We start from the raw sequence: 27417 nt of genomic DNA on the forward strand, positions 1-27417 counted from the left end.
GTGAAGAGCTAAGCAGCAGATTCACTGGGTCTGCTACATAGCTGAGGCAAACACCCTGTAAGCTCAAACTTGCTCTGTTCAAGGTCAGGCAAGATTAAAACCTAGACCCCAGCAGGCCTCTGCTTAGCTCCCAGAAAGAGAAATCAATGTATAGCTAAGATACAAAAAAATCTGTGTTACATGTTTTTAATGTGATCAATTATTGTTTAATTAAGACCATCACGACTGCTGGAGCAGTAAGTGTTGGCTGCCTGGCTGCTCCTCACTGTAACTAAGCATCTTAGAGAGACATCCTGTCTTGTGTCCTTCAGAAATTAATACCTAAGCTGAGTAATTGCAGTCACGAGTATCCAACCCTCCTGACTTTACAAGCCACAGGACACACATCACATCTCCCAGAACACCAAACACAGCAGAGCTACAGCACGCAGGAGATGAAGGCTCCCCCAACTGCCTGATGCTGGGCCTGAGAGCTAGGGGGGATCTGTTCCCTGGACAGGGCTGGCCCAGACTATTCAGCAGACTGGGCCCTGCCTGTGTTACTACCCTTGCCAAGGCAGTCTCATGTTTTTCCCTCCAAGCTCCATGTGATTGTTGAGCAACTCATCGCCTCTGACCTTCCCTGGGCGACCGTAAAGCAGGGCTGGGGTGGTTGGGCTCTTTCCCCAAAGCTCACAGCACACAGAGAGCTGCACTAACAGGACATTCTCATCTCAGTGTCTTCCAAATTAAGAGAAAAACAGAAAAAAAAGAGGTAAAAAATGTGACTAGCATATTATTTATCCTGTGTTAAACCTGGACTTCCCCATAAAATGAAGATTTCTGAGAGTTCTGTACTGAACAGAGAGAAACTAACGGTTCTGTGCCATAAACAGGACGGATGGGAAATCACTGGGTAGTGGCAGAGTTCACACACTGAACCAGCACCACAGCTGGCTCTGCTAGCTCACAAAATACAGCCACTCTGTCATAATAAGTTTTCATTCAAGTCACAAGCATGATTTGCACTCTTAGTACAAACCGGAGACAGAAATATATGAGGAAGATTAACTGTCTCTACATAGAACTGTGAACATTTTGGGGAAAATGTCCTTTGGAAACTTTAATTAAAATACCAACACTTCCTTTTCATGTCAAAGGCACATTTACAACTTGCTAACACTACAGTATAAAATTTAGTTTGACATTTGTTCATGAAAGCCAGAACCTGTCAGGTTAAAATAAAGCATTAATATTTCCCAAATGTTAAAAATATACCAATGTTATTTTTGTATTCTCAGGGAATGTAAAAGGATATGATTTTTAAAAAATGCCTAGTTTATGGTCATTTTCGTGCAGTTACTTTTTGTGTTGGTTATCTGGAGAATGAGAAAGGATGAATCAGGTTTACTTCTGCTTTCTTCTTTCTCTCTACAGCAATATATTCACAAATACAAGCTGCACTTATTCTAAAAACAAAATTTCACAGCCAATTCCCAGTAAAATTCAGGAACAATTCAAGAAACATTTCCATAACCTTGAATACCAAGAAGTGCTTTATAGAATCATAGAACAGTTTGGTTTGGAGCAGACCTTAAAGGCCACCTCAGTTCAGTCCCCTGCCTTGGGCAGGGACACCTTTCACTAGACCAGGCTGCTCAAAGCCCCATCTCCTCTGGGCAACCTGTTCCAGTGTCTCACCACCCTCATGGGGAAGAATTTCTTTCTAATATCTAATCTAAACCTCTTTCAGTTTTAAGCCACTCTCCTTTGCCCTGTCACTAGAGGCTCAAAGTCTCTCTGGTAAATGCTTTAGAATTTCTCTATCACATTCATCTTAGAGCACCATCCAATGCAGATGGGCAATGGATAAGGCACTGTGTTAAATAAAATAAATTAATAAATATATATACATATACACTGGGTATACTGTTATTTTGCACTGAAGCATCTCGAGAAACAAAGATAAGTATTATAAATAACTTAGCAAACAGAAATGGTAGCATGGATATCCAACACAGTCTTGTAGATTCTGCGGTACAAGTTGAAAATACCTAACTGGTTTGTTCTTACACTCTACATTTTCATAGGTTTATCAGAAAAAAATTGCAAATCATCTATTCTTATTATTTAATCTTTTGAAGATACTTAAGCATCACCAAAATGCCAAACTTCTGCGTGACTTGCTCCAGGATGTGATCAACCACCAGTGAAACCTGCATCACCAAGGGAAGAAAACAGGTTTCTTTCTACTCACTGGGGCTCCAAACAGAGGAGAACACAATGAGGATGGGTGGGACTTGACAGATTATCTCCCAAAAATAGCAGATTCTCTCATCTGAAGGCAAATCAACTACCACTCACATGTCTGTCACCTCCTGCATTGGAGTCTCACAATTAAGTGTAAGAGTACTTAAAATGCTCCCCTTAGAGTCACATCTGAAGTCAATCCAGTTTGGTCTAAACGTAGCTACGGCCTTCCTATAGGAGAATTCTGTGGGCAAAGAAAGAATCTTGCCCATACTTGGAGAAGCAACCCATCCATCTAACGTAGGTATTACCTCAATGTGTATGGATAAGAACTTTTGATGGAAGAAACTATGCTTTTTAGACTTCAGAGAATGAAAAGAAACTCTCTAGACAGTCAAATCTCTGGCATGAATAAGCCCATGGTTTGCTGCCACCCTGTGAGCTCCTGGTGTGTGAGTTATGAACTGTATCTGATGTACAGTGAGCATCCAGGTCGCTGCTGAAAAGCAGCAGTAGAGCAGTGACAAAGAGAACTTTACATTAACAATCTCAGGCCTCAGAACTAGTCAAGCTACAGGTAGCCAGTGTAAACATCTGGAAGTTTCTGTGCAATCAGTACAATGAAACTCTCATGAGGTGGGGAAGAAAAAGCAGTACATGACCTATGTAACAAGCTTTTCGGATGATGCTATCGGAAGCAGCAGGGAAGTAAATGTTTCAAGTTTCCTAGGTAGAGCTGTTTTGTGTAACACAGCACTGGTTTGGGACTGAGATTTTGAAAGAGTCATCTGCTTGCCTGCTGTGTGTGCTCCAGAGCAAGATGCCCTGCATATGTACATACACCTTACACTGCAGATCCGACTCTCAAAAAGAAACCGCTACATATTTTCCATCTTCACTAATACCCTTATTTTAGACAGCACTTCAAGGAAACAGCAATGTTATATATGTCATAGCAAGTGTATTTAAAAGTTTAATGTTTTATAGTCTGGATCTGGAGTTATAAAGTGGCTGAGATGCACTTACATGGGTTTATATCTCATTACAGGGACAGGCTGCCTTCTCCAATGCACACAATGCACTATCTAGGAAGAAGTTGCTCCCTCTGGTTTGTAGTTTACAAGTTACTGGGAAAAACTGCTGCATGCAAGAATTTCTGGTCATGTGTAAGGGATATCATTTGCCATACTGTCAAGGAATAAAACTGTTGGGTTTGGAAAGAGGAAATAAAGCTGTGGGGAATACAGAATGTGAAGAAGAGATGTGTGTGATCTGAAAACCAAGGCAGGGAGTGAGAAGGAAGAAAAGGAGGAAGACTGAACTGTATTGCTGTGCTATATTCTCATCTTCCTAGAGGACAAGTCAAAATGTGTATTTTGTTTTAGAGAGCTTAACAAGAGTTAAACCTGGCACAATCAGATAAGGATAGATAAATTATATTTTGGTTGACTAGAAGTCTATTGCACATATTTAATAAAATCAAACATTAAGAATAGACTTAGGAGGGCCGTGGGAGAAAAACCCAGAGAATTTTTCCTATTATAGTCTTTATTTTTCCCTATTTTTAGATGTGAGTTTTCTCTGAGAAGCAAGGTTGAAGTAAGGGAGTCTATTACAATTTTACAGAGCAAACAATGTGGTAGAGGTTCATCCAAACTGTTAGACTCTCTTGATATTACCAGGACAGCTAATCCTTAGACATTTATTTATCAGTAAAAAGTTGTTTTGCTTTTACTCTTTCTGCCCTCATTTTTTCCCTACACACTGTTCGTAATTTGCCCAGTATTTGTCAGATGTATTTCAGCTGAACTTACTCCACTTTAGACCAGAATGTGACAAGAGCTGTCTCTGCTCTGTACCTGCACAGTCCTTCAACCACCTGAAAGGAAAGGTTGTGTAGGGCAGCAGTCTGAGTGCAAATGCCACTCCCAAGTTCCCAAACACAGCAGGTTCAGGGAGTAGAAGGCCATCTAAGAATTAATTTGAGAATCACATTCGTGGCTTAACAAAACCCTGCTACATCTCCATGTCAGTCCAGATACATTTTGAAGAGAGAGATAAACTCAGTTACACAACATTTTTCATGCAGGCATCTCACCAAGCTGAAAACAAAATTGTGCAGATAAGCAAGGCTGATAATGTCTTAAGTGGACTCAGTTTTGAAGAAATGCAGTTGCAGACATCACATGAAATGAGAAGAAATTCATGAAGTGACTGGTGAGTGTAACAAAATGACCTGAGGACACGGGACTTATGTGCACACACTCAAAACAGATGAGAGGCTACAAAAACTAAAATGCAGGGGGTGCCTGGCAGGTGAAGAACTGAAGATACCCAAGTAAGGCAGGGCAAGACCATGCAGTGCCCTGGATGTGAGCAGGAGAATCAATTTGTTCTATACTTTACCCACAGCAGTGAAGCTTCTTAAGTACTGGTGTAATGTGCGAAACTGTCAAAATGCCCTGAAATACATCCAGATGTTGTGGTGAGAAGCGTGAAGAGCTATTACTACAATTTCAGTAGGAAACAACAACAATAAAAAGAAGAAAAACTACCATTAAGAAAATTGCATATTTCAATTGTGCTTCAAAAGCGGAAAGAGTTTTCCCATATATGCCTTACAAACAATACAACATTTTTTAATGTTAAGCATTTTAAAATCTCTTCTATGTCCTTTGAAGTACTCATGGGAAAACACTGGTGCATTTACAGAAAATGACAAAAATGTTTTGATATCAAAAAGAATGATTAAACTATCTCATTTTCCAGTGCAGAGGCTTGTAAGAGCTACTCCTACGGTACAAATGCCTGACCAGCAATAACGCTAAAATGAATGGCCAAGTTGTGTGGAACTATGTAACAAGAGGAAAACAAGAATACTCATTTAAAGGACTGCTTATACTACCTTGAAATTTGGTTTATTTTACTGCTGGCTATAAAAAATAAATTCAATAATTACATATGAAAATTCCATCTTCGTACCAAATATAACTTTGCAGTTGAAACTCTGCCTGCAAGGTACTCCAGCATCACTCTGGGCCAAATTTTGCCAGTAGACTCAGAAAAGCTCTCTTTGGAATCAGGTATATACATACCATAACCTACCAGTACAGGCCTTTTTCCCTTTCCTGGAGCAGAGATCCTGATTACTGCATTTCTAATACAGGAATAAAAATTCTATGATAAATACAATTCTACAGACAGTTAACTGGGGCTGAAATACTGAAATATTCTGTGCATCCCATGCAAAGCTGGGGTTTATAAAAGTAAGACATAAAGCCTGAGATCAATGGAGAAGGATGAAAGAAAAGGCTGGAGCAAGAGAAGGCACAGGGTTGGTTGGGCAACCACAAAAACTGACAACATCATACAAAGGACTGAGAAGAATATAGCTAACAACATTTTTGTAAGACGTATCAGCTGCCTGCTGTCTCCAGACAACAGTCAGAAAACAAAATAATGAGAAATAAATTCACAAAGCAATGGAGATACCAGTAACACAAGGGAAGACAGGCATTTCAATCTTACTTTTGGTTATTGTAAGGAGGCAGCTTACAGATGAGAACTACATGCTATCTCTCTACAGAGAACCACCTAACTTTCACCAAAGACACTGCAAAAGAATAAATAAAGGAAGAAATGAATCCTTCTTTCTCTCCTGGTCCTTCCTATCTTCTAGGAAAGCCCAGATAATAATGACTCCTCAGAAAAATATACTGCTTAAGAGAAAGAGGAAGAGATTTAGTGAAAACATCATTTGAAGCAGCATATTTAGAAGAAAAAAATTATTTCCAGGTAGCAGATGGACAGGAAAAAAAAAGGAGAAGGAAGATCCAAAGCCAGGTCCCAAAATTCATTAAATGTGCATTTTCTTATAAGTCCTGCTGAAGAATGTGGATAGGAACAATGGGAGGTAAAAATGCAGGTAGGAAGAAAGAATGATAAGGTCTTGTTTGCATCTAATATGAGAGTGAGTTCTGAAGTCACAGAAGACATGGAAACTGAGAGATGCATCTCTTTCTCTGCAGAGAAAATGTGGACTTTCACATTTTTTGCTTTCTTTGACTATCACCAAAACCAGCCTCCTTCTGCTTTTTAATTTAAATTAATCATGAAATTTCAACTGGCAAGTTGATGTCTCAAAGTTATTAAGAACTCAGTTCAAAACAGCCATAACTGGTTGTGTTCCATAGTCTGGCATATACATGAGGAAACCCAGACTGAGCTCCTGAGACCCTTGAAGTAGAAAACAGCACAAGAAATCCAGCTAGCACCTCTTCACAAAGAAACAGTTTACTAAGATCAAGATTTTGACAGAAATCCACTACCCAGGTTTATCATTTCAAAAAGAATTTGATGTTGCCTTGCAGCCATTTAAGATAGAACCCAAATTCCCTCTTTCAACCCAGTCCCTGACTGAGGAGAGCAAGGCAAAATGGAATGTGATGCAATACCACAAATAACAATTGGCATTTTTCATGCCAGTCGAGGAAGGATTAAAACATTACAGGTGTCCTTCTAGTACAGATAGACTACAAATACATCAAAGGGAACCTCAGACCCCACCAATAGCCACTTAGCACATACCTTTTTAAAGAAGGAAGAATTCCTAACAGAAATTCCATAGCAACCTCTTTTTACTCACAGTATGGAGCCATGGTGGGATGCAGAGAAGAAAAGTAGATCTGCATTAATTTCACTGGTTTAAGTATATAAGGCATATACTTTTCCACTGACTGAGTGAAAAAGCCTCAAATGTTAATGATAGAAGAAATGTTAATGAAAGAAGAAAATATCAATGCACATATACACGATATCAGAATAAAGTTACTAGAGAAAGTTGTCTCTGTGAACCTCTCTGTTTATTTCAATCTTTCTTAGGCCTAAGTCAAACTCAAAAGAGAAAAAAAGTAATCACAAATACATATTTAAAAAAAGTGTTTTTGGAGGAGCTCTTCAGGATTACTTGATGAAGAACCTGAGTAGCTTATGAACCACAGTAAAGTGGATGGGGAGACTCACAAATTTGGGTACTTGAAGATGATTTGAAGATACTACATGTCAGGGGTTTTTAGCAGCAAAACAACAAAAGGAAGCAGCCAAGGTGAGAGACATCTGAAAATAACTGGATTTCCCGTCAGCTGACCCTTTGCTAACTAAGCAAAAGACTGTCCTCTCTGTGTTAAGTCCTGCTGCTGTAAAGACATATCTCTGATGATCCCTCCCAACCCATGACAGTAATGGCTTGTGGGGAGTGTGGAAGGTGGAGAATTATCATAATATAAAAACAAGGACAGCAAGATTGCAGGGGAATGTGTGAGCTTCCATTCACGAAGTCCTTCTGAAAGCTCAGCCCTTCCCTGGGCCAGGGAGGGGGAATGTGGCCCCATCCTCAGCTTAGGCACCAGTGCTGAGTTACAGAGGGCACTTGATCTAACTAAAGGCAAACCCAGGAATCCTGTGAAGTTCCCACCTTGCCCTAATCTTACTTAATTTGCTGAGTGCAGATACCATTCCACATCAAAGCTACCTGGTCATTTTGAGATTTTTTAAGAGAAACATCATCATAATTGTCCTTTAAGAAAAAGAAATGGAAAACAAAACAACCCCAAAGAGATTGGTGGAAGTCCTCAAATAACACTGATAAACCCCTTTTGTGATGGACCATTTTCAGCAGCATTCAGGTGCATTTTTAGGGATTCAATTACTTTGAAATAACTGGTTAAGGGAATTGTAATCACACAAAAGATATCAGATGCATGTGTTCCTCTGTGTACATACAATATCCACAAGTCTTATGAAATCCACTGACAGCAGAGGAAATACTCTAAACACATTTTAAGAGGCTCTGTCAGCAGTTTCACAGCAAGACTCATTCACATTTGTAAGTCATGAGGAAAAAGCTGTTTTCTGTCCATGCTGTATGAACAGATTTTGTTTGGTCTACAGCTCATATTTAAGTTGCAAGTAAATAAATCATCCTGACTGAATTAGCTGATGAACCCCATCCATGGTATTGAGAATAAATATTTGATTGGGACTGAATTAACTCTTTGCAGATTTGTGCTCATGGTTACACATCCTAGAGCTGCATGTAAAAAAGCCCAGGATACACAGGCTATTTATCGAATTAGCCAAACATGTTTACCTGAGCAAAATAAAAGGATGCAAAAGGGAAAAAAAAAAGGTGCAAGCCAGCTTCTAAAATTATTTTAAACAGAATGATCTGCTGACACCCTCATTGAAAACCAGATTGGACAGGAGGATGGAGGACACTGAATTCTGACAAGCTGAAAAGTAAATTAAGATGTTTTCTTGTCTTTACACACCATGCCTCCCAGAGAAATTGCTAGAGAATAACAACACAGGTTTTAAATGAAGTTCACACCTTATCTGCAGGCTTAGAGAATACAATTACACAGCACTGAGATGAGATTGTTATTAAACAAAGAGGTGAATGGGAGCTGGAAATCAATACTTTAATCATAACAAAGACATTGTCATTTTACGATGTTTTGTGGTGATTTTGCACCAAATAAAACCTTATAGGAGAATATTGATAAATGACTGTTTGGCTTCACATACTGCCTAAGCTGAAATGAAGGGGATACTTCCAAAACTAAAGTACACACTTTAGTTTAAGGGGGAAAAATGTCACGCTGTAAAACTGTAGCAAATATTTCCCCAAGTCCCTCCAGCCACATCCCCCTCTCTCCCTTAAGCTGTCAGGAACTGTTTCCCAAAGCTCCCAGAGGAACTGTGATTATTAAACTAAGCACCACACAGCATAATGCAAGCTCATCTCACTCTTCACACTGCTATTTTAAAGGATAGCAGTAGGAACATTAACTACTCCATCCTCAGTGGAATGCAAATGTTTCTGTCTTTCTGTCATAGAAAAATAGCAGAAAAAAGATTCCTTTTGTCATTCTCTTTTCATGTTTCTGTCTGTGAAAAATAAATAGTTAAGAAGGGTTTATCTTTGCTGCAAGCCCTATTAACTGTTCACCTGTCATCTATAGCATAATCTATTTATGTAACATTTTCTAAAGCTGTATGAAGCAAACTTTTCCATTGAGCAGCAGGTGAATTAATGACCTATTGGTTCTTGTTACACCACACTTGGGAAAATTAGAAGTCTTGGCTGAATATTTACCAAAATAAGTCTTCTCCTGCATAAGGGCTTTATGCATAAAATTCTTTGAATGGAACCAAAGTATAATATTATTGTATGATCCTGCAGACAATATAAACATGGGGCACATGTAAGTGTAATCTTGACCAGTTTGGCATAAAATGCACCTTTCACTGTAGTGCAAGATTTGACACAGCTGACTACACTGTGGTTCAATGTCCAGAGGTGATCTAAAATACATTCCTATAAATGTGAACATTCAACTCTTTTGAAAATGCTAAACCAGATAAAATACTAAACAGTTTGTTTTAAATACAGCATTAATATCTTTCAAAACAACAAAGCATCTATAAGTGCTTACAATAACAAAATTTTACAACTGAAATTCTACCTATAGTTTCTTTAGTTTCCAGTTACTTTCTGCATTAACAGACCTGCAGGAAAACCACGAACAGGACAGTAAGCTTCCAAACCATCTTTAATTAATTAGGGTATAGCAAACCTCATTCTACACAAGTTCAGTTCTGCTAACATCACAAATGAACCACTGTGCTCATATGCTTAATCCATGAGATCTCAAGTTATTCCTGTCCTCCTTGGTGTTTGCAGGATTAGAATCTAAGTATGTTGTTTCCTCCCTCTCCCGGTCCTGTCAGTAAACGTGGGATCAGAGTTCAGAACATGCCTGATTCTGCTCTCCTAATCTCCAGTAATCTTCTCAGTGACACAGTATCTGTTGCAGAATATCAGGAGACCACATGAAGAGGAGCAGTTAGTGGAAACATTAAGTTACATCCAAATTTATCAATGCAGGCTCCATATGCTGCCAAAAGGTAAAACAGTGTGTATTCACATTCTCAACTAGCACTAAATATTAAGGTCAATATTACCTTAAAGGCAGTGACTTTTCTCACAAAGCTGCTTTACAAACAGTACAGGTTGTATAGCCCAGATATGCTGGTAATTCAGCTCCTCATAGAAAATTCCAGATAAGTCTGTGAAAACTCAACTAACACAGTGCTGCATACAAAGGAAGGTTTGTACAAACCATCACACAGAGTTCTACAGTGTGAAAGTTTAATGGGTGGATTCAACCAACAGAACCCTCTGCAGTGGCTCTAAGGGGCAGAGAATAGAAAAGACCTTCCTCCTTCTACATCATTTGTGTCACTGGGTAGCACAGAGAAAGGAAAAACAGCAGGACAGGACCTTTTGGCAACATGGAACACAGAGCTGGGACTGACACTCTACAAAGGGTGTTCCCAGCTGGAAAAAGAAGTATCTGTCTATGAAAGTCTGACAATCTGCAGGGACTGAAGCAGATATAAAAAGGTTCAACGAGGTGAAAGAATATGCAAGGACTGAGACCTCACCAAAATGTCAGTTATGAAAATGTATGTCCAAAACCCATCTTTGGCTCAGTATTTACCTGACGTACCTGTTCTGTTGTCTGTACTGCCACTAGGCCAAATCTAAATAAACACCAGAAAAACCAACACTGCCTTCAGTCCTTGTTGAAACTATGCTGAATTTATACACTGTACATATATATATAATACATGCTGGAAAAATCTAAATTTCATCACTTTCCAGGTTTTTTGGTTCTGTTTTGTTTGGGTTTTTTTTAGAATTTCCAGGTTGAAGCCATTCACTAACAGACATTTGATATTTATAGAAGAAAAACCTTTGTTTTCCTCAGCTTTAATTAAGAAAATAAGTAAAACCCTCACCTTTCTTGACATTGGTTCTGCTCTCAAGAGGTTAGCTGCCCATTCAACACCATAGGCTTTAATAAAATAAATATTCCATTGTGTAAGAGTGATATTTCCCAACATCTCTCCTTGTTAGTAGTTCGTTATGCAATTATATCATACACTGATTATACAGGCAGGGAATGTTGATGTTCAATTTTGTAAAACCACTATCCTATTTCGGGGAATGTTCTTTAAAATTCAAAATAGGACAACAGTTGTTGACAGAGCTTAACAGGTTGTTCAAGGAAATGTAGCGTAGTAAAACTATGCTGCTTTTTAAATATTTATATCTTTTTAATCCTTGCAGCAGATAATCCTCTTTGCAGTGGGCAGGAACATGAATACTCATGATTGTTTTTAAGTCCTTGCTTTTCAAAATTCAGAGTTACAATTTATTTCTGCCCTAAAGTTTTACTACAAGTATTTCATAAAATTTTGTTTGGATCAAGTTACCTTCCGTAAGCAAAGCGCCTGTCTTTGTGGTGGTCCCCAAACGTATCCCACAGCCTGAGAGAAACACTCACTTCATCCACAACATCTCTCGAGCGTTCGAGGACCTAGAACAGAACACACATAACATTCTCTTTTCTTCCATCAAATAAGAGCATTTTCAATTAGGCACATAAGGTCCAGAGCATAACAGAACAAGAGTCTATCCTAAACAGTTTTTACCAAATGTAATGTTTTATAAAACAGGGAAAATATTCATCTTCCTAAAAATAGGTTTGATAAAAAAAATTCCTTTAGAACGAGAAGTGTATCAGACCATGGCTGCAGTAGAGATCACTCACAAAATACTTGTGAGCTCACTGCTGCATTCTGACAGAGCAAGGCTTGCCAATAAATAATAGTCCCACCTCACAGCATGTGCTCCACCCTGTGCACACCTGCAGTCCTCACCTCTTGGCAGACACGGTACTGATCGATGGCCCAGACAGTCGGGACGTGAGTTGCCAGCAGCTGGTACTGAGTCAAGGTTGTGTTGCAGGCTCTTGCACAGATCAGACGAGTCTTTCCCACTGCGTTATCTCCAACCACCACACACTTGATAGTTTCAACGTTGGGTCTTTCGTAGTCCATGTCAATGTCCATTTATCAAAAACTGTAACAAGACAGTTAAATTTGGTTTCTTAAACCATATGAAAACAACACTCTTTAGAATCAGAGCCTTTTACTTCCCCTTTTGAGAGATGTCTGAAGAGGACAAGCTCTTCAGGAAAAGCCTGCAGTAGAGTGTACCCCAGTAAGCTGGCCAGCCCCTTAAATACCACTTGGTTATGCAAATGCACGACTATTTTGACTGTGGTTGGGTTTTGCTGTTCACATGCTATTTTCACTTTGGTTTTTGTAAACACAAGCCTGTTTGCAGAAGATAGATCTTGGTGAAACAAGGACAGCTAGCACAAACTTACCTCTTGCTAATACTTTTTATGCCAGGAAGGGAAAAAAGGCTGGACATCAGTTGGTTTAACCTGAAGGATACCAGTATAAACCTGCCTTCCGCAGTCCTGCCAATTCAGGACTTGATTTAGGGCAGGCCAAACAATATTGGTAACAACAAGTCACACCATTAGCTTTAGCACACAATAAAACTGACTTGTAAGGTGACTCCAGAGAGTGTTCTCTACAAACCACAATTCCTATTATATACTGTATGTATTCCACACTCTTAATTTTCCAAGCAGAAGTTTGTACAGATCTTGGAATAAAATGAAATCAAAGACCCAAATGGGAACTTACAAATATACTTACATACCTAAAAAAATTTTTGACAGGGCAATAGAAAGTAAAAAGAAGTTTTTTGAAGATACTATCCTCATGGAAAGTTATTGAAATTATTTACTTAAATATTCTATGAAAACATACTGAACTTATGCCTGAATACAAATGCAAGCTGGGGAAAATGGCTATTTGAAAAACTAAAATCAACTTATGCATGTTTACTACAGTCTGTCATTTTCATATGTGGGATCATAGTTTGATCTGTCTGAATTTGGTTTTCTAATGTCTGGTAGTCTGCTGAGCAATCTGGTCTCTGCCAGGGAACTGTAATCAAGGAGGGAGAAAAGGGAAAATGTAAGTCACAAACATGTTCAGGAAGGCTTGCCTAATAATTATTTCAGCAAGGAAACATACAGTAATTTAATTGACAAAATACAAGTCATCATCTGGAGTGATGGTGCCCTTTCCACTGAGAAGAAAGCACTACAGATAAAGAAAACAAATTATTTTTAACACCTTTTTAATATTCACATCTCATTCACACATAAATATAGAATATATATTTACTGTCAGGCTGTTTAAAATAACAGATACAAGCTGTTCTGGTGTCCATTTTTCACTGTCAGAGGCACTAAGTTCTGATTCAAGGAAAAGCATGTTTAGTAATTACTAGCCAAACAAGAATTTTAAGTGTATTCTTTCATTATTTAAAGTGACTTAAGCCAAGAAACAGAAGTTAGTGTTAAAACCAGGTGTTACCTTTTTAGATAAAATTTTAAGTACAGTCTGCAGGCTAAGAGCTGTAATGGCTAAGGTGCAGTTGTAATCTTTATTTACATGAGGATAGGGATGACACAGACAGCAAGGTGCAAGGGGGAGTTTATGTCACTCCTGTGTCACACTGACATGATTTCACAGACACTGAACACTTCTGGAAATGCTACAGCACAGACTAACACATAAGAATACATTCTAGAGTTATCCTTCACTAGACAAACACAGGCCCAGAAACTTTTCATCCTGGCACAAGCACGTGGTTACACAATGAAAGCTTTGCAGTCTGCCAAATGTAGAGCAAATAACGGCTTCTTTCTAACACACCTGCACGGTGTCTGCCCCTGTAAACCCCACTGGCCTCCTGACACCAACCTGCTGGCCTGGCACAGGGACTTGAACTGATAGGGACATGGAGCTACTGAGGTCCTGCTTCTGCCCCTTCTCCTGCGTCCTGAAGGGTTACCAGTCTTGGGCTAAAGCACCACAGAGACTTCCAGCTGCCTGTGTGTGATCCAAGCACAGCTGCTTGTTGGGTGCCCGTGGGGGTGACACCCAGACTTGCCTGTGGGCTCTGCACCATCCTGTGAGTCTGAATGCAAGCACAGAACTGAGAGCTAACTCCTTTCCTCCTCAGCATCCTTGTGAAGGATAGAGTCATGACAGAAAGAACAGTACAAAAATAAGATGGTTTTTCCACATTACAGAGAATGAGACATGTTTCTACCTGATGGACTCATAGACAGGGCCCTGAGTAAGTAGCAAAAGAGCTTTCAGACTGTGATCTTAAAAAGTTTCATTTCAAGTCCGAGAATAAACAGCAACCCCTTGACATATTATGTGGCATTAAATTACTTCATATTTTATTCATGCATGGACTAGACATCACAGATGGAATGTGGAAATGTTTACAAGGCTAGAAAACAAAATGAAGGAGCATGGCTAGCCAGTGTGTCTGGTTGGTTTTAAACTACCAAGCAGAGATGCCAAATCAATTTTCCTTCTAACCTAATATTCCATTAAAATGCTGTTACACAAATTAGATGAAGTTTTATGTAAAAATTGGATTTAAAAATTCTTCAAAAGTTCTGCAAATATATTCTTCAGTCAGTCACAAAGTATGTATTAAGAACAGAATCTGGAACCCTAAAAAAAAGTTCCAAGAGGATAACAAGGCTGGTTGAAAATTAACTGGCAAATCTAAATAAAAGTAACTAGATAAATCAATGCAGCTGAGAATGCTAGAAAAGGAACACAGGAAACAAAATTTAGAAATTATTGGGGTTTTTTAATTTTCCAGTATACTTACTAACCTAATTAAAGCAAAGTTATTACAGGGCTCAGACACAGCATGCCTGAATGCACTGCTGTAGATCAATGGCAATCTAACGAAGATATTTTTAGCATGACTCAATACTGCACAGGACAGAGAGTTAAATAAACTGGGAATAAAAACAAAACTAGAGCTTTGTGGCTATGGTAAGGAAAGTTCTTAAATCCTCTCCACTACATACAGTGTAACTATGTATAGAAAATACAGATAATTTTAATATTGTTCACTAATTTTCAGGAAGGGATTAAAGCAGAAATAGCTCCTGAAGAGACTGACAGACAGAAGCCTAGACAGATACTCAGACACTTCAAATAAAAACAGATGCTAACAACAAATTACAGTATAAACAATTATCAAAAGAAGTTGAATAAATGCTTACAAATGTAGCCAGAAGCCTTCTGGATCCTGGAATGATTAAAGCCAAGGATATGTACAAGATCTGAAAAATGCAGCCATGGTTAGTTTTTTTCAGGTAGCCTCTAGGTTAAGCTTGTGCTAAATCTATTATATAATCACACTGATTTTAAAAGCTAAACATGTATTTACAAAACTTAAATAAAAAAACCAATAACAATAAAACAACCAGATTTGAGCTCTGAAAGTCTGGTAACAACTGGAACTGAAACTGAACTGGTTGGACAAGAACAAAGCAGTGCATATAAAGATTAAAAAAAACCAGGCATAACATTCCAAGACCACTGAAAAACTTGCTGAAACCAACCTACAACCTGCAATAGTTTAGTTTACCAATGAAACAAAGTAGGGTAAAGCTATGAGGAAAGTTTCTGGAAGTGTAACCAGTCTCAGAGAGGGCACTGGCAAAAAAGCCAGAGACAGACAGACAGGCCATCAAATGAGGGGCAGCAAGAAACCTACTGAGGAAAAGGTCTGATCAAAAATGGCTGTTCCTGAAAGAAAGTAGCACAAGATTCAGTTGCTTAATCCAGTTCTAAAGAAAGATAAGCAGATGGGTGGAAATGAAAAAAGATACCCATAAGAATAACACAGGATCTCAAAAATCTCTCAGGATGTTTCTATTTTTACATTGTCACCTGTGATTGTTTGCAGATGAAGAGATGACAGAGGCAGCCAAAAATCAGGGAGATGCAAGTAGACTCAAGATCTAACACAAAGCCATTTAATTCATTCACTTGATTAGCACTTAAGAAATATTCCACATAAAGCTGATTTACTTCCAAAGAAGTGTAAGGTTACCGTTTTGAACCATGGCTTGAAGATGGTTATGGTTGCTGATTTCTTTCTCTGTTGCTTCACTTCAAAACTGCTGTAGAGTGCTTGGGTTTTTGTTTAGTTTTTCCTCATTGCTAAATGAGTTGTTATTATTATCACTAAAAACCAGTTGTGGTTGCCATAGCATGCAGACAAGTCAGCCTCAATAATGAAACACTGCCTTTCTAGAGAAATTTTCCAAGAAATGTGTAGATGAGGCATATCACTTTATTATCTAGTCCCCTGGTACACAGATTAAGCACAACAGACACACACAGTCTCTCTCATTCTCTCTATTAAAGTAGGTATATTAGTATACAATAGATAACCAGATCCTAACCATGAACTTGTCTTAAGAATGCAGTTTATTATATTTAAAGCTATAATTGCATTTTTCTCTGCTAGAAAGAAAGAGGATGGAGATCCAAACCCCACAGCAGTTGCCTGTGCAGGACCAGGAATCCGCTCGGATCCGTAACTGCCCATTTTGAAACGTCCAGCTATTTTAAATCATCACTTAGCATACATAAAACATAATCAAGATGCTTTTTTTTTTCAAAGAGCAGTAGTTAATTATCATCCATTTTCTCTTCAGCAAAACACCACAAACAAATCACTGAGAGTGTCCACATTAACCAGTGATTTTGGGGTGATCCTGCAGGCGTTTACTTCTTAGCTTTGCCCTTAAGCATGCCCCATATGACTGAGATCATGAAAACATGCAAGCATCTACCTAGTTGTTTGTGCTAAGAGCAAACTCTTCAGATGATGGTCCAGAATGGCAGCATCTAAGAACCTTTCCTGCTCAGTAGAGTTTTTCTTTAAGTTATTCCATGGGAAAAAAAAATAAATTCAACCTGTTTCCAGTAATCTGACTAAACATGCAAACCAGGAACTCCTTCAAACAAACGGGTTGTCAACAACAATTACGACATCTCAATTTTATTACAGAAATCTAATGGAAGGAGACACTAAAATCTAACTTGACTTAATATGAATGGTGGGAGTGGGAATTACTTGAAAAACTCAGGCCACCAGTAAGGTAGTAGTAAGATCATCAACATTTATCCCCTAAAACCACACTCTATTGAAACTATATGAAAGAGCACTGATATTTCAATTTATTCTGAAGATGCATTTTTTAGTATAGTTTTTGGAGTGACTCCTTCAGAGAGCCATTAGGCAATAACACATCAAAAGGAATAAAAAGAATTTATGAGACTATGCAACACTCTCACCTCCATCCTGAAGTTGCAAAATTACTGCTTGCAACCATGGAAACTGGAAAAGGAGATGCAAAATGTCAAGTTCTTCAGGCACTGAAATCACTACCTTACACTGCAGAATCCCAAGGCACCAGCACATTGGCAAGGACCAAAGAGAATGAGCCAGAACAAGCGTGTGAAATGTTCGTTCCCAATACCTAACCTGCCATGTGTTGTTTCAGAATCTTAATGGATTAACACAAATATGCCAGGGGACAAAGCAGTGAGACTTAGTGTTTACTTGTGCAAGAGCACTAAATTCACAGACAGCTCTGACTGGGGGAAAGGTTAAGGGCCAAAAGGCTGTTTTGTGGTTTGGCTCAATTTAATCAATGAATTTAGGGCCCCACCAAGTATATTTGTGAAATAAGGCACAACATGGCATCAAGTAACAGATAAGCTATACCAGCTGCTGAAAGACTCTCATAAAACATTTTTTACAAAGTATACAATAATATCAATATTTTATTAACTTCAGGAGGGCAGATGGGGAGACTGGTTTAAAGAGAAAAACTATTCCTGGTTGGCATCAAAGAACCAGCAGGTGACAAAGCATCGTAAGATTTAAGGTGGGATCAGATTGTGGGGTCACCAGGGGACAAAGGTGGGTATGATGCACCTCGGGCTGAATTCTCTTCCAGGATGAGCAGCATGACCCTACAGCCATTATTTAAAGTTCTGGTAGCACTCATGGAAAGACTGAAAAGGAAGAGACTGACGCAGGAGGAAGAAATTCAAGATTAACTGTGGAATTTATCACCTACTTGCCCTACCTGGTCCATCAATAAGTAGAAAACAGGTACAGCCTATGATTATGAATGGAGAAAAGCCCTTATATTCCAAAGTTGACCCGATCTCCAATGCAAGACCGTTGTATCTACCAAGGCTAGAAAGAGAGGGGTAGCTGATGGAAATGTTCCACTGCACGAGGTGATGAATGAGATAACTCTGGCTGTTGCTGCTCACAAAAGGAGAATGGAGGTCAACAGAAATACTTTTATCTTCCGCAAGGGTAGAACCTGGTTCTACCCTTTTTCATCTGTTCTGGAATATCTTAGGACCAGTACCAACAAGGAAATAAATCCCACAGAACGCTGCTAAAATTTGATACAGCTGGAGAAAGTGAGTACTGATGTTCTTATCAAGAGAGAATTCACTTGGCTTGCCTGAACCAGCTTCTGTTGTGTTAGCTTTTGCTCAACAAGCATTAGGTTTATTCCTGGTACTACCTCTGGTTTTGTATCTCATGCTGGACAAATAAGTTTTCAGGAGCCTTCATTCAGCTGCCATAGTCGCCACTCTATCCCTCAGGTTTTAAAGAGAGAAAAAAATTGACCATGGCCTCACACAGAAAAGAAAGGAGCAGTTTCTAATGAAGATGTAAAGTTGAAGACAGAACAGACATCTCTGGGTTTACCTTGAAAATTTCTCAGTGTAGAAGAAGAAACCTTGCAGAAACTGTAGAGACAGGGAATAATAATTCCTAGTTTGTAGTATCAGAAGGCTGTCATTCTGTTCTCCCTCAGCACATGTGAATCCAGATTTGTTTGTCTTTAAAGGTTCGTCATTAGGACCCTTCATCAAGACTGACCTACCTCTGCCATGACAGAACCACCTCTGATCAGTCAGATTAAGCACTTCCTTAGATGAACAAATATCACATACTAGGAAAACACAAATTCTTCCCACATTACATTGTATAAAACAGACTGCCCTGAAGCTCAATAGCTGAGCATGAAAACACTCAATTTTAGGTATAATAACAGTCTCTTGAGCCTCCTCAAAAAGCACGCAGCCCCATAAGGACCTGTTTTTCTGCTACACACACACAGTCTATCAAACCAAATAGAGATCCAAATACAGAGTTAGGCATTAGACTTGAACTATGTCAATTTTCTAACAAGTTGTAGAAGACCTCAAAAGCAGAAATCAACAAGCTGATTACACTGAGCAGCTTACATATTATGTTGACCTGTGACATACCTTGGGATATCCTTTGGATGAGATCAACTCCCTAGAAATTTATCCATATAGCAGGTGAAGGACATTTAATCATTTCAGAACCTCGTGTGTGAGAATCTGGGATGAGTGTTTTCTCTGTGATGGGAGAGCCTGCAGCACTTCCACTCCTCCCTTCACCAATTTTTCAGAGTCTACCTCAAGAACAGGCTGCTACACAAGATAGTCCCTTGTTTCTCCTTTTGATTCTTCTCTCACTGTGAACAGAGGTATGGAAAAGGGTGACCATACTGGACCCACCCCTGGAAAGAGGGAAATATCCCATAGCTGGTACATGACTGAGTTAAGGCTCTCACTTTGGCTTTGCAGATGCATTTTGTGAGGATTCCAGATACACCCAGCTACAACAGATTACTCTTTCCATTTACCAGAAATAATCTCAGCAGACACAAGCTAAGCATGACCAAGATCTGGCATTGATGTGGGTCATAATCTCTTGTATCTTTATAAACCAAGATCAAGTGTGTTTGACATTCAAGAACTCAGCACCTGAAGAACAGGCAATACCTATTGATGGTGATAACCATCACTAAACAGTTGGCACTCTATAAAGCAGCCACCCATAAAATGCCATTGTGCAGAGAGTACCCAGGTTAGTCCTTGTTCTTCAACAGAAGATTATACTGCAGGAGCAGAGTAAGGGCACACTGCTAGTAGCACAGCTCAAGAATGAGTTTTTTAGGCAAATGCTCCATGCTCTGGTTCACGTCAGGTGCAACAAGAATGCACAAACTGAATTCCTTTCAGGTGAATCTGAAGAGAAAGGTGTGCCAGCCACCACTAACAAGTAAGTGTTCAGTCCACAGGACCAGGTTAAAGGCCATCTGAACACCTTTTGTCCCATAACTACGGGCAGGGTGGACATGGGGTCCTCAGCACCAATTTTTTCATCTCCAGGTCCCGTGACTGCATCACATGACTCACTAATGTAGACAGAGCATCATATACTCTGGCTCCTGCTTTGGTATTTGGATGAACATAACTGGGGCAAAGCTGCAATTGAATCCTTAGTGGCTGCAATGCCCAAGAGTATCTAGGATAATATATAAAACTTGAGCTTAAAGGAAGAAGGGTCACTGGAAGAGCCTGATTCAACACTACTAGGTTTCATGGTAATTAACTCCATGAAACCCTTGATTTTACTCTTTTGTAATTAAGAGATTTGTACAGTACTAAGCTACTGATACTGTAGGTTACTGGTTACCCATTCATGAAAACAGGTGTTGACATTGTATGCTGTTTGGTATCAACATTATTCCAAGCAGTGTTCCCAAGAGTACAAAGGGAAAACCAACAATAACCACCAAATAAGGCATTCTCCCAACTTTTGTGCATTTCTGTGAGGAGAATATTTATCAAGTTTTGCTAGAACTACAAATAAAGTATTCCAGAGACATCTGTGACCTTCTAGCACAGAGAGCTGTTGAATTCACTTTCTCTACTTGTTTTCTTTACAGAAAACAGAATTGGGCTCTTGTTTCTTGAACTTTATATGCCATTTCTCATGCATTCTTCTCTTTGTGAATCAGTGATGTTAGAAAGACATTATATGTGATTTTTTTTTTCATTCCCAGCTGTTATTACCACAAGGAAACTACCCAAGGAGAGTGAGACCTCACAATGACAGCAGGTAAAAACCCCCAAAGACCAAAACACTGACTAGAATAGCAAATACTTCAGGATGTCAGGCTTCAGATAAATGCTACTTTCAGCTCACAGGTCAAGTCCTGCGCTTATGTCTCAAATGCAAATCCAGTAACATTAACTAAATAGCACAGGAGACACGTAGATGTGGACTTTCCTTGTGATGTCTAGTGCCACACAGAGACTCATTTGCAAAGAAAAAATACTTTAAAAAGAAGAAAGAAATTTCTATCTTGTGTCTCATGTCAGGTAGAAAGGAGTGAAAACCAGAAAAGTAGAATGGTGTTGGATGGGAACCAAAGGGAATCCATACTTTCATTTCAGAAACCTATCCCTGCTACCAAAGGATGCAGATAAGATCACATGTGCTGGAGGCTGCACCAATTCTATCTCATGCACCATTCATTCCTTCAGCACAAGCTTCTGAGCTCTGTTATGAAAACCCAATCAGTGATCCAAGGGCACATTCACACCAGTCTGACCAGTCTTGCTCTGAGCTGCTCCACAAGTCTGCTGTGTGCAGCAAGGACAGCTCAGTCTTTCCTTTCCCTCCCTCCCAGGCACATACTTTGCCCTACAATGTTTGTGTACTCTTCCGACAGGATAGATGGGAGCAAGGGAGGAGCATGTCAAACACCTGTTACTCCTTTGCTTCTTCTTCAAGGCTTCTCTGTCCTTTCATCTCCTTCAGTACAGGGCAACATCTGGATGTTGGACTTAAGCATTTTCCCAGCATATAAAATGTATTAGCAAAGAATCAAACACCAGGATTTACTGGTCAAGTGATCAGCTCTTCCTCTCAGCCTAATGCTCTACAGTATTTATGAAGCTTGGAGTTTTAAAAGGGCAGGAGTTTTAGAAAGCTCCCCAGAGCTAAAATTGGTGTTTATTTCTTCTTGGATAAAAATACTTCTGTGTATCTGAGCCTGTCCCAGATCTTATGCTCCTTAAGTATTATATCACTTAGATAAAGAACCCTACTACAAATACTGAACTCACAATTTTTTTTTCTTCTGTTGATAGTGTATAAATATTGTGTATAAACACAGTATATTTGAGACACAGAATCTGGTGTATGAATACAACATACATAGAAAACAAAAGCATAATCTAATGGGAGAGGACCTCAGAAAAATACTGAAAAGAAATTAAGCCATTCTATTTCCACGCAGTGTGACTACCAATCCTGAAATACAGCCTGTACTGAGATACATGCCATTCAACTGCTACTGACACTGAGCAGTCATATGACAACTTTTCAGTATAGTCCTAACAATGGTGTGTTTCTCCCCACATGCACTATTTTTGCCTAGAAAGACCGGTAGCTAAAGAACTCCCCTTAAGCATACTGAACAAGCTAATTCCCACCTCAGCTTCTATTACAGCTCAAGCCGAACATTTGGCTTCGAGTCAGCTGTGTGTCCTGAAATAGTACACAAACTGAGGATGAACAAAGTCATTGAGACTATTCTGGCATCACTTCCTTGCTCTTGCTGTGACCATATGCAGAGCCTCAAGGGCTTTCTTTTATTTTTGTAATTTTTTAAGCAAATATATTGCTGCCTTCAGAAGCCTGAATAGTGCCTTGACCAACAGAAGGCAACTCGGAGCTCTCTTGACTAGTCTGCCTCAATTTGTCTAGTGACCGATTTCTCTTTGCTCCAGATGCTGGATGTCACAATACCCACTGAAGGCTGACAAAAAAAATTAAAAGTCTACTACTGTTTGGCTTTAAGGTCCCTTTCTATGCCCCCAAATAGGTCCCGACATAGACACTTGATTATCTCTGCTGCAAGACCCCCCCAGCAGCCTCCTGCTGTTGTCACAGCAACTCACAACAGACTCCACAGACAGAGCAGAGAGAAAGAAAGGAGGAAAAAAGGAGGAAAAAAGAGGGAGAAAAAGAAATCCTTCAGGGTTTTAGTCAATGACACTCAGAAGTACCAAGCGACAAGAGGTTTCTGCTTCCCGTACACACCGTATCCCTCTATTTCTGCCTTGCACCTCGTGGCCTCGCCAGACAGATCCGCTCTCTCAGGGATTCAGCCCTCTCTGTCCTCGGGGGGAGGGGAGGATGCCACCTCCTCCTCCTCCTGTCCCTCCCGACAAGGTGGGAACGCACCTGCGGGCAAACGGGACGCGCAGGGCGCCGGCACCCCCCCCCCGTGGGGCAGTTCGGGGCCGGTCGGACCCGGCCCCGCACACGGGCGGGTCGGAGCACGATCGCGCCCGGGCGACGCGGGACCTACCCGGGAGGGCGGGATGCCCGGCAGCCGGGTGCGTGCGGCGGGGCTGCCCCGGCCCCGGCGGGACGGGACGAGCCGGCAGCCGCCGCCGCCGCTGCCCCTTCCCGCTGCTCCTCACGGCGGCGGGGCAGCGCCCGGAGCCGGCGCGGCTCGGCAGGGAGGCAGCATTGCCGCGGGCGCTGCTCCGCCCGCCCAGCCCCGCGGCAAGCGTGGGGTCCCCGCCCGGCCCGGCCCGGCCCGGCTCGTCCCGCCCCGCGGCGCTGGCTCGGGCGGCAGCGGGGCCGGCGGGAGCAGTGACGTCCCGGCCCCGCGGTCTATTTTTAGCGCGGCGATTGGATTTCATTCATGAAACGGCGGCCGCGCGTAAAGGGGCGGCGGATGGAGCCGCCCCCGCCTGCACGGAGCCCGCGGGAGCCTGGAGCGTCCCTCCGACACCGCCCCGGCGGGGCATCTCCGGGGTATATCCTGCCCCTGCTCCACCGCCCCAGCGGGGCAGCTCCGGGGCACATGCCGCTCCTGCCCCATCGCCCCGGCGGGGCAGCTCCGGGGCACATGCCGCTCCTGCCCCATCGCCCCGGCAGGGCAGCTCCGGGGCGTATCCCGACCCTGCTGGGCAGCTCCGGGGCACGCCCCACCGCCCCAGCGGGGCAGCTCCGGGGCGCATCCCGAGCCTCTGTCCCGGCACCGGCACGCGGGAATTTTCTGCAGCGGCCTCGCATGGCAAAAGCTTGGGCATGACACCAGCCAAAACCAAACCAAATACTACCCCCACACCCATTCTCTGTACATAGACACCGTAACTACCGTGTATACAAACACAACGCAAAGGACCTGAAGGCCTCTCTGGATAATGCCCTAAGCTGGGTGTGCGATTTCTTAGTGCAGGTCCCGCTGCTACATTTTGAAATCGCTTCTATTTTCACTAATATTTGAACCCTTCATATAAAACAGACATGTAACAAACCACAACTCTCCCTTCTCTTATGCTGACAGTCTCGACTTGATGTTTTCAAACCAGTGAAAACAGCTCAAGGCCCCGTGTGTTGCTGTGGAAAGCACTCACAGCCCAGATCAGGCTCCCTGACCCTGCAGCGGTCTCTGGCTCTTCTCTTTACCACTTGACATCGACAAAAATGTCACTGACCAGTAAGGGGCATGGATACAACTGCTGAAGCTGAGGCAACTTTTTGACATAGCTGTGACTATTAAAAAAATAATCACTATTCAAAAAATATTCTCTTACAGCAACCAGGACACACAAACTGCAAAGTCTCGTGGCATTAATACAGTAATGTAAACATTATAAAGTTCTTTTAGAAACACCACTTATAATAATAGTTAACAGTACTAATAACAGGTTAACAGCATCCAACTGCATTTGGTTATTGTCAATTACTTACTTATTTCTCAAACACCCAGAAGCCAAACTTACATTAACCAGGTCAGACTGCAACAATTTTCAGTTGAGTACATCTATGTCAGGACAAATTACAGTTTGTGACTTCATATCACAGGAGGCTATTAGGGGCAGAAGAACAACGTGCATTGTGGCAATGTTTTACTCTCCTAGTTTTGCAAAGAGTTTGGATGGACAAGACAAACGCATCAGAAATTAAACAACTCCCACTTAGACATCTATTTGCAATCAAAGAAATATCAAGTTGATAATGCCGACAACAAAAAGTAAAAGAACACCAACAGATTTAAAATGTATAGTATAATTACCTTCCATTTTTAAGTTTCAAGTTCTATGGGAACTTTTTTCCTCCACAAATGAGGGCTAAAGATTTTCATTCTGTGAAAGAACAACAATCTCAGGCATTCACTTGTTTCTCCAACACACAACTTTCAGGAAAATAAAAAGGCTCAGACTCATCCCCTGAATTCAGGAGGCTGAACAAAGCGGGGTGATACAAAAGGTATTCCTGCTACTGACCTGTTTCAGTATGGCAATTTTTAATGCCTTATTGGTACCTCTGTTCTGCAGTCTAAATGAACACTTTCTGAAGACAAAGCACACAGCTAGAACTCATGCCTCTGTTAAAAACACCTAGACTATCACTGCTGCAAACACTCTGTGCTAATGTCAGAACAGGTAAGTGAGCATCATGTGAGAGAAAACCAATACAAATCAACCAGACTTGTCACAGTATTGACTCCAGAAGTATTGGACTGCAATAATAAATAACACCAACAAAACCCCCACAAACTTTTAGATCTGCTTGCAAGTTCTTTATGAAGCTTTTCTACAGAAATAAAGGCAGAGCGTAGGGAAAAGAGGGGTTATTTTTAGTGCACAACAGTAAATTTAGCAGAATACAGCAATGACAAAGATTAGTCAGGTGGTTGAAATGTGATAAGAGAGAAAGAGGGCTTTTGCTTTTGATGGGGAAAAAGAAAATGTCTCAAGTTGCTCTCTTTTTCTGTTTCATCAAAGGGTACCCAGAGCCTGAAGGCTTCTGCAGCTGTGGAAGTAGCTACATGCTATGATGTCATTTCCATTTTAATGACCATCTACAGGAACTTTTACCATTCAGTGCATTCCCATCACAAACATAAAACTTCTTATACAATTCAGGTGTCAGATTTTCTGGCAAAATAGAAAATAAAACCCTGGGACAGCTAGAAGCTCCCTGCTCTTTGACACATAATCCTATTGAATCACATTTACATTTTTCCAAACTTTTCAAACAGTTGAGTTTCAGCCATAAACTTGACTGACACCCTGAGAAGTGGTTAGAATGAATCTCTAACAGGGTGCAGAGCAACTGACAGTTTCTAGACTTCGGTACAAGATAGCACTGTAATAAACCACAAGCATTCCCACTGACTTTGCATAAGCATTGAAAATACATGAGTGGTCAAGTTTTACTCAATTAGATGTTTAAGTATCCCAGGTTGCTAGCTTGAAATTTTCATTTTAATTTGTTAGTTTTCAGGGGGGATAACAGCTAGAGGGAAAAGGAGAAGGGAACAAGTTCTGTCTTTGCAAGCAATCCTAGAGGACATGGCATTGGACCATTTAACTAGAGTCCACATTTGCCAAGTCAATACAGTTTTCCAAAACATGTTTATGGGCTGCCAAGAGTGCTCCATCACTGCAGCTCTGTTATGTGCTTTTAACACTATCAGACAGCTGAGAGATTAACTGGATTTAAAAAAAAAATAAAAATAATAATTAAAAAATGTGTTCACACCCATGGAGAATTCTACTTACTTGGAACTATTTTAGTTTTGCTAAATTACAAAACACATTTGGAAGTACATGTAAAATATACATTCCCATATGCTCAAACATATTCTTTGTTACTCTGGGACTAAATTAACCTTTTGTTTTTGAGATTATATTTCTCACATGATTAAAAAACTCTAGGAGATAGCATCAGTTGTGCATGAACCATAACTGAATTTACAAATAACATTTCTGCTCCTGGATCTGGAGAGTTAGTTTAACTTCAGAGGCTATTCTGATATGCAGTGTTACAGAACTCCTCAGGGAGCTTCCTACCAGCTCAGAGACTCAGAAAGCTCAGTGCCCTCAGGCCCTTCCATCCTCTGCACTCCTGAGACCACAGGGAAAGGCTCAGGAGTAGACAGGTGGAAAAAATACCAGTCAAGGATTACAGGAGGTGCAGGAAGAAGGGACTACGTGCACTTACTTCAGCTTGTTTGACAAAACCCATTCGGAAGGGGAGGAAATGGACCAGCCCATGCTTGTTACCACCCCGTTAACAACCTAAGTCTGCTGTATCTGCAGAATGAGAGTTTAAGCACGGCAATCTGCGGGTTTAGTTTTTATATTTCTGTTTACCAGCCTTATGAAAAGGTCTACACCCCAGACTCATGGACCATGTGGAAGCAAGGTGTCCTTCCCTGTATTAGAGACCTAGGTAAGGTCAGCTTAAAAATGAATGAATAAATAAATACACAAATAAACAAATAAATCTAGTGACATGTCTCCCTGCTCCCTCTGAGGACCCACTCAAGCTTTTAATTCAGGACAAATGAGATTATTTCCCCTCTGTTTTAGGTAGTAACACCCAAGCACAAATGTAGTTTCCTAAGA

At 40.6% G+C, this 27417-nt stretch overlaps 1 protein-coding gene across 3 annotated transcripts in view; it reads right to left on the bottom strand.

The window, feature by feature from the left end:
• RHOBTB1 (Rho related BTB domain containing 1) overlaps nucleotides 1-27417 on the bottom strand; it is a 52374-nt gene that overhangs the window by 13481 nt on the left and 11476 nt on the right. For all 3 annotated transcript variants that reach the window (XR_011698495.1, XR_011698496.1, XM_071563313.1), the window contains exons 3-4: nucleotides 12019-12220; nucleotides 11572-11675 (exon numbers count right to left, since the gene is read on the bottom strand). Coding sequence is in view for 1 of the 3 variants with exons in the window: in XM_071563313.1 (XP_071419414.1) it covers nucleotides 11572-11675; nucleotides 12019-12210 (296 nt within the window). In the remaining 2 variants the exon portion in view is untranslated. The remainder of the gene's footprint in view (nucleotides 1-11571; nucleotides 11676-12018; nucleotides 12221-27417) is intronic.

The sequence above is a fragment of the Pithys albifrons genome, chromosome 9 (genome assembly GCF_047495875.1).
Source record: "Pithys albifrons albifrons isolate INPA30051 chromosome 9, PitAlb_v1, whole genome shotgun sequence".
Taxonomy (NCBI): Eukaryota; Metazoa; Chordata; class Aves; order Passeriformes; family Thamnophilidae; genus Pithys; species Pithys albifrons.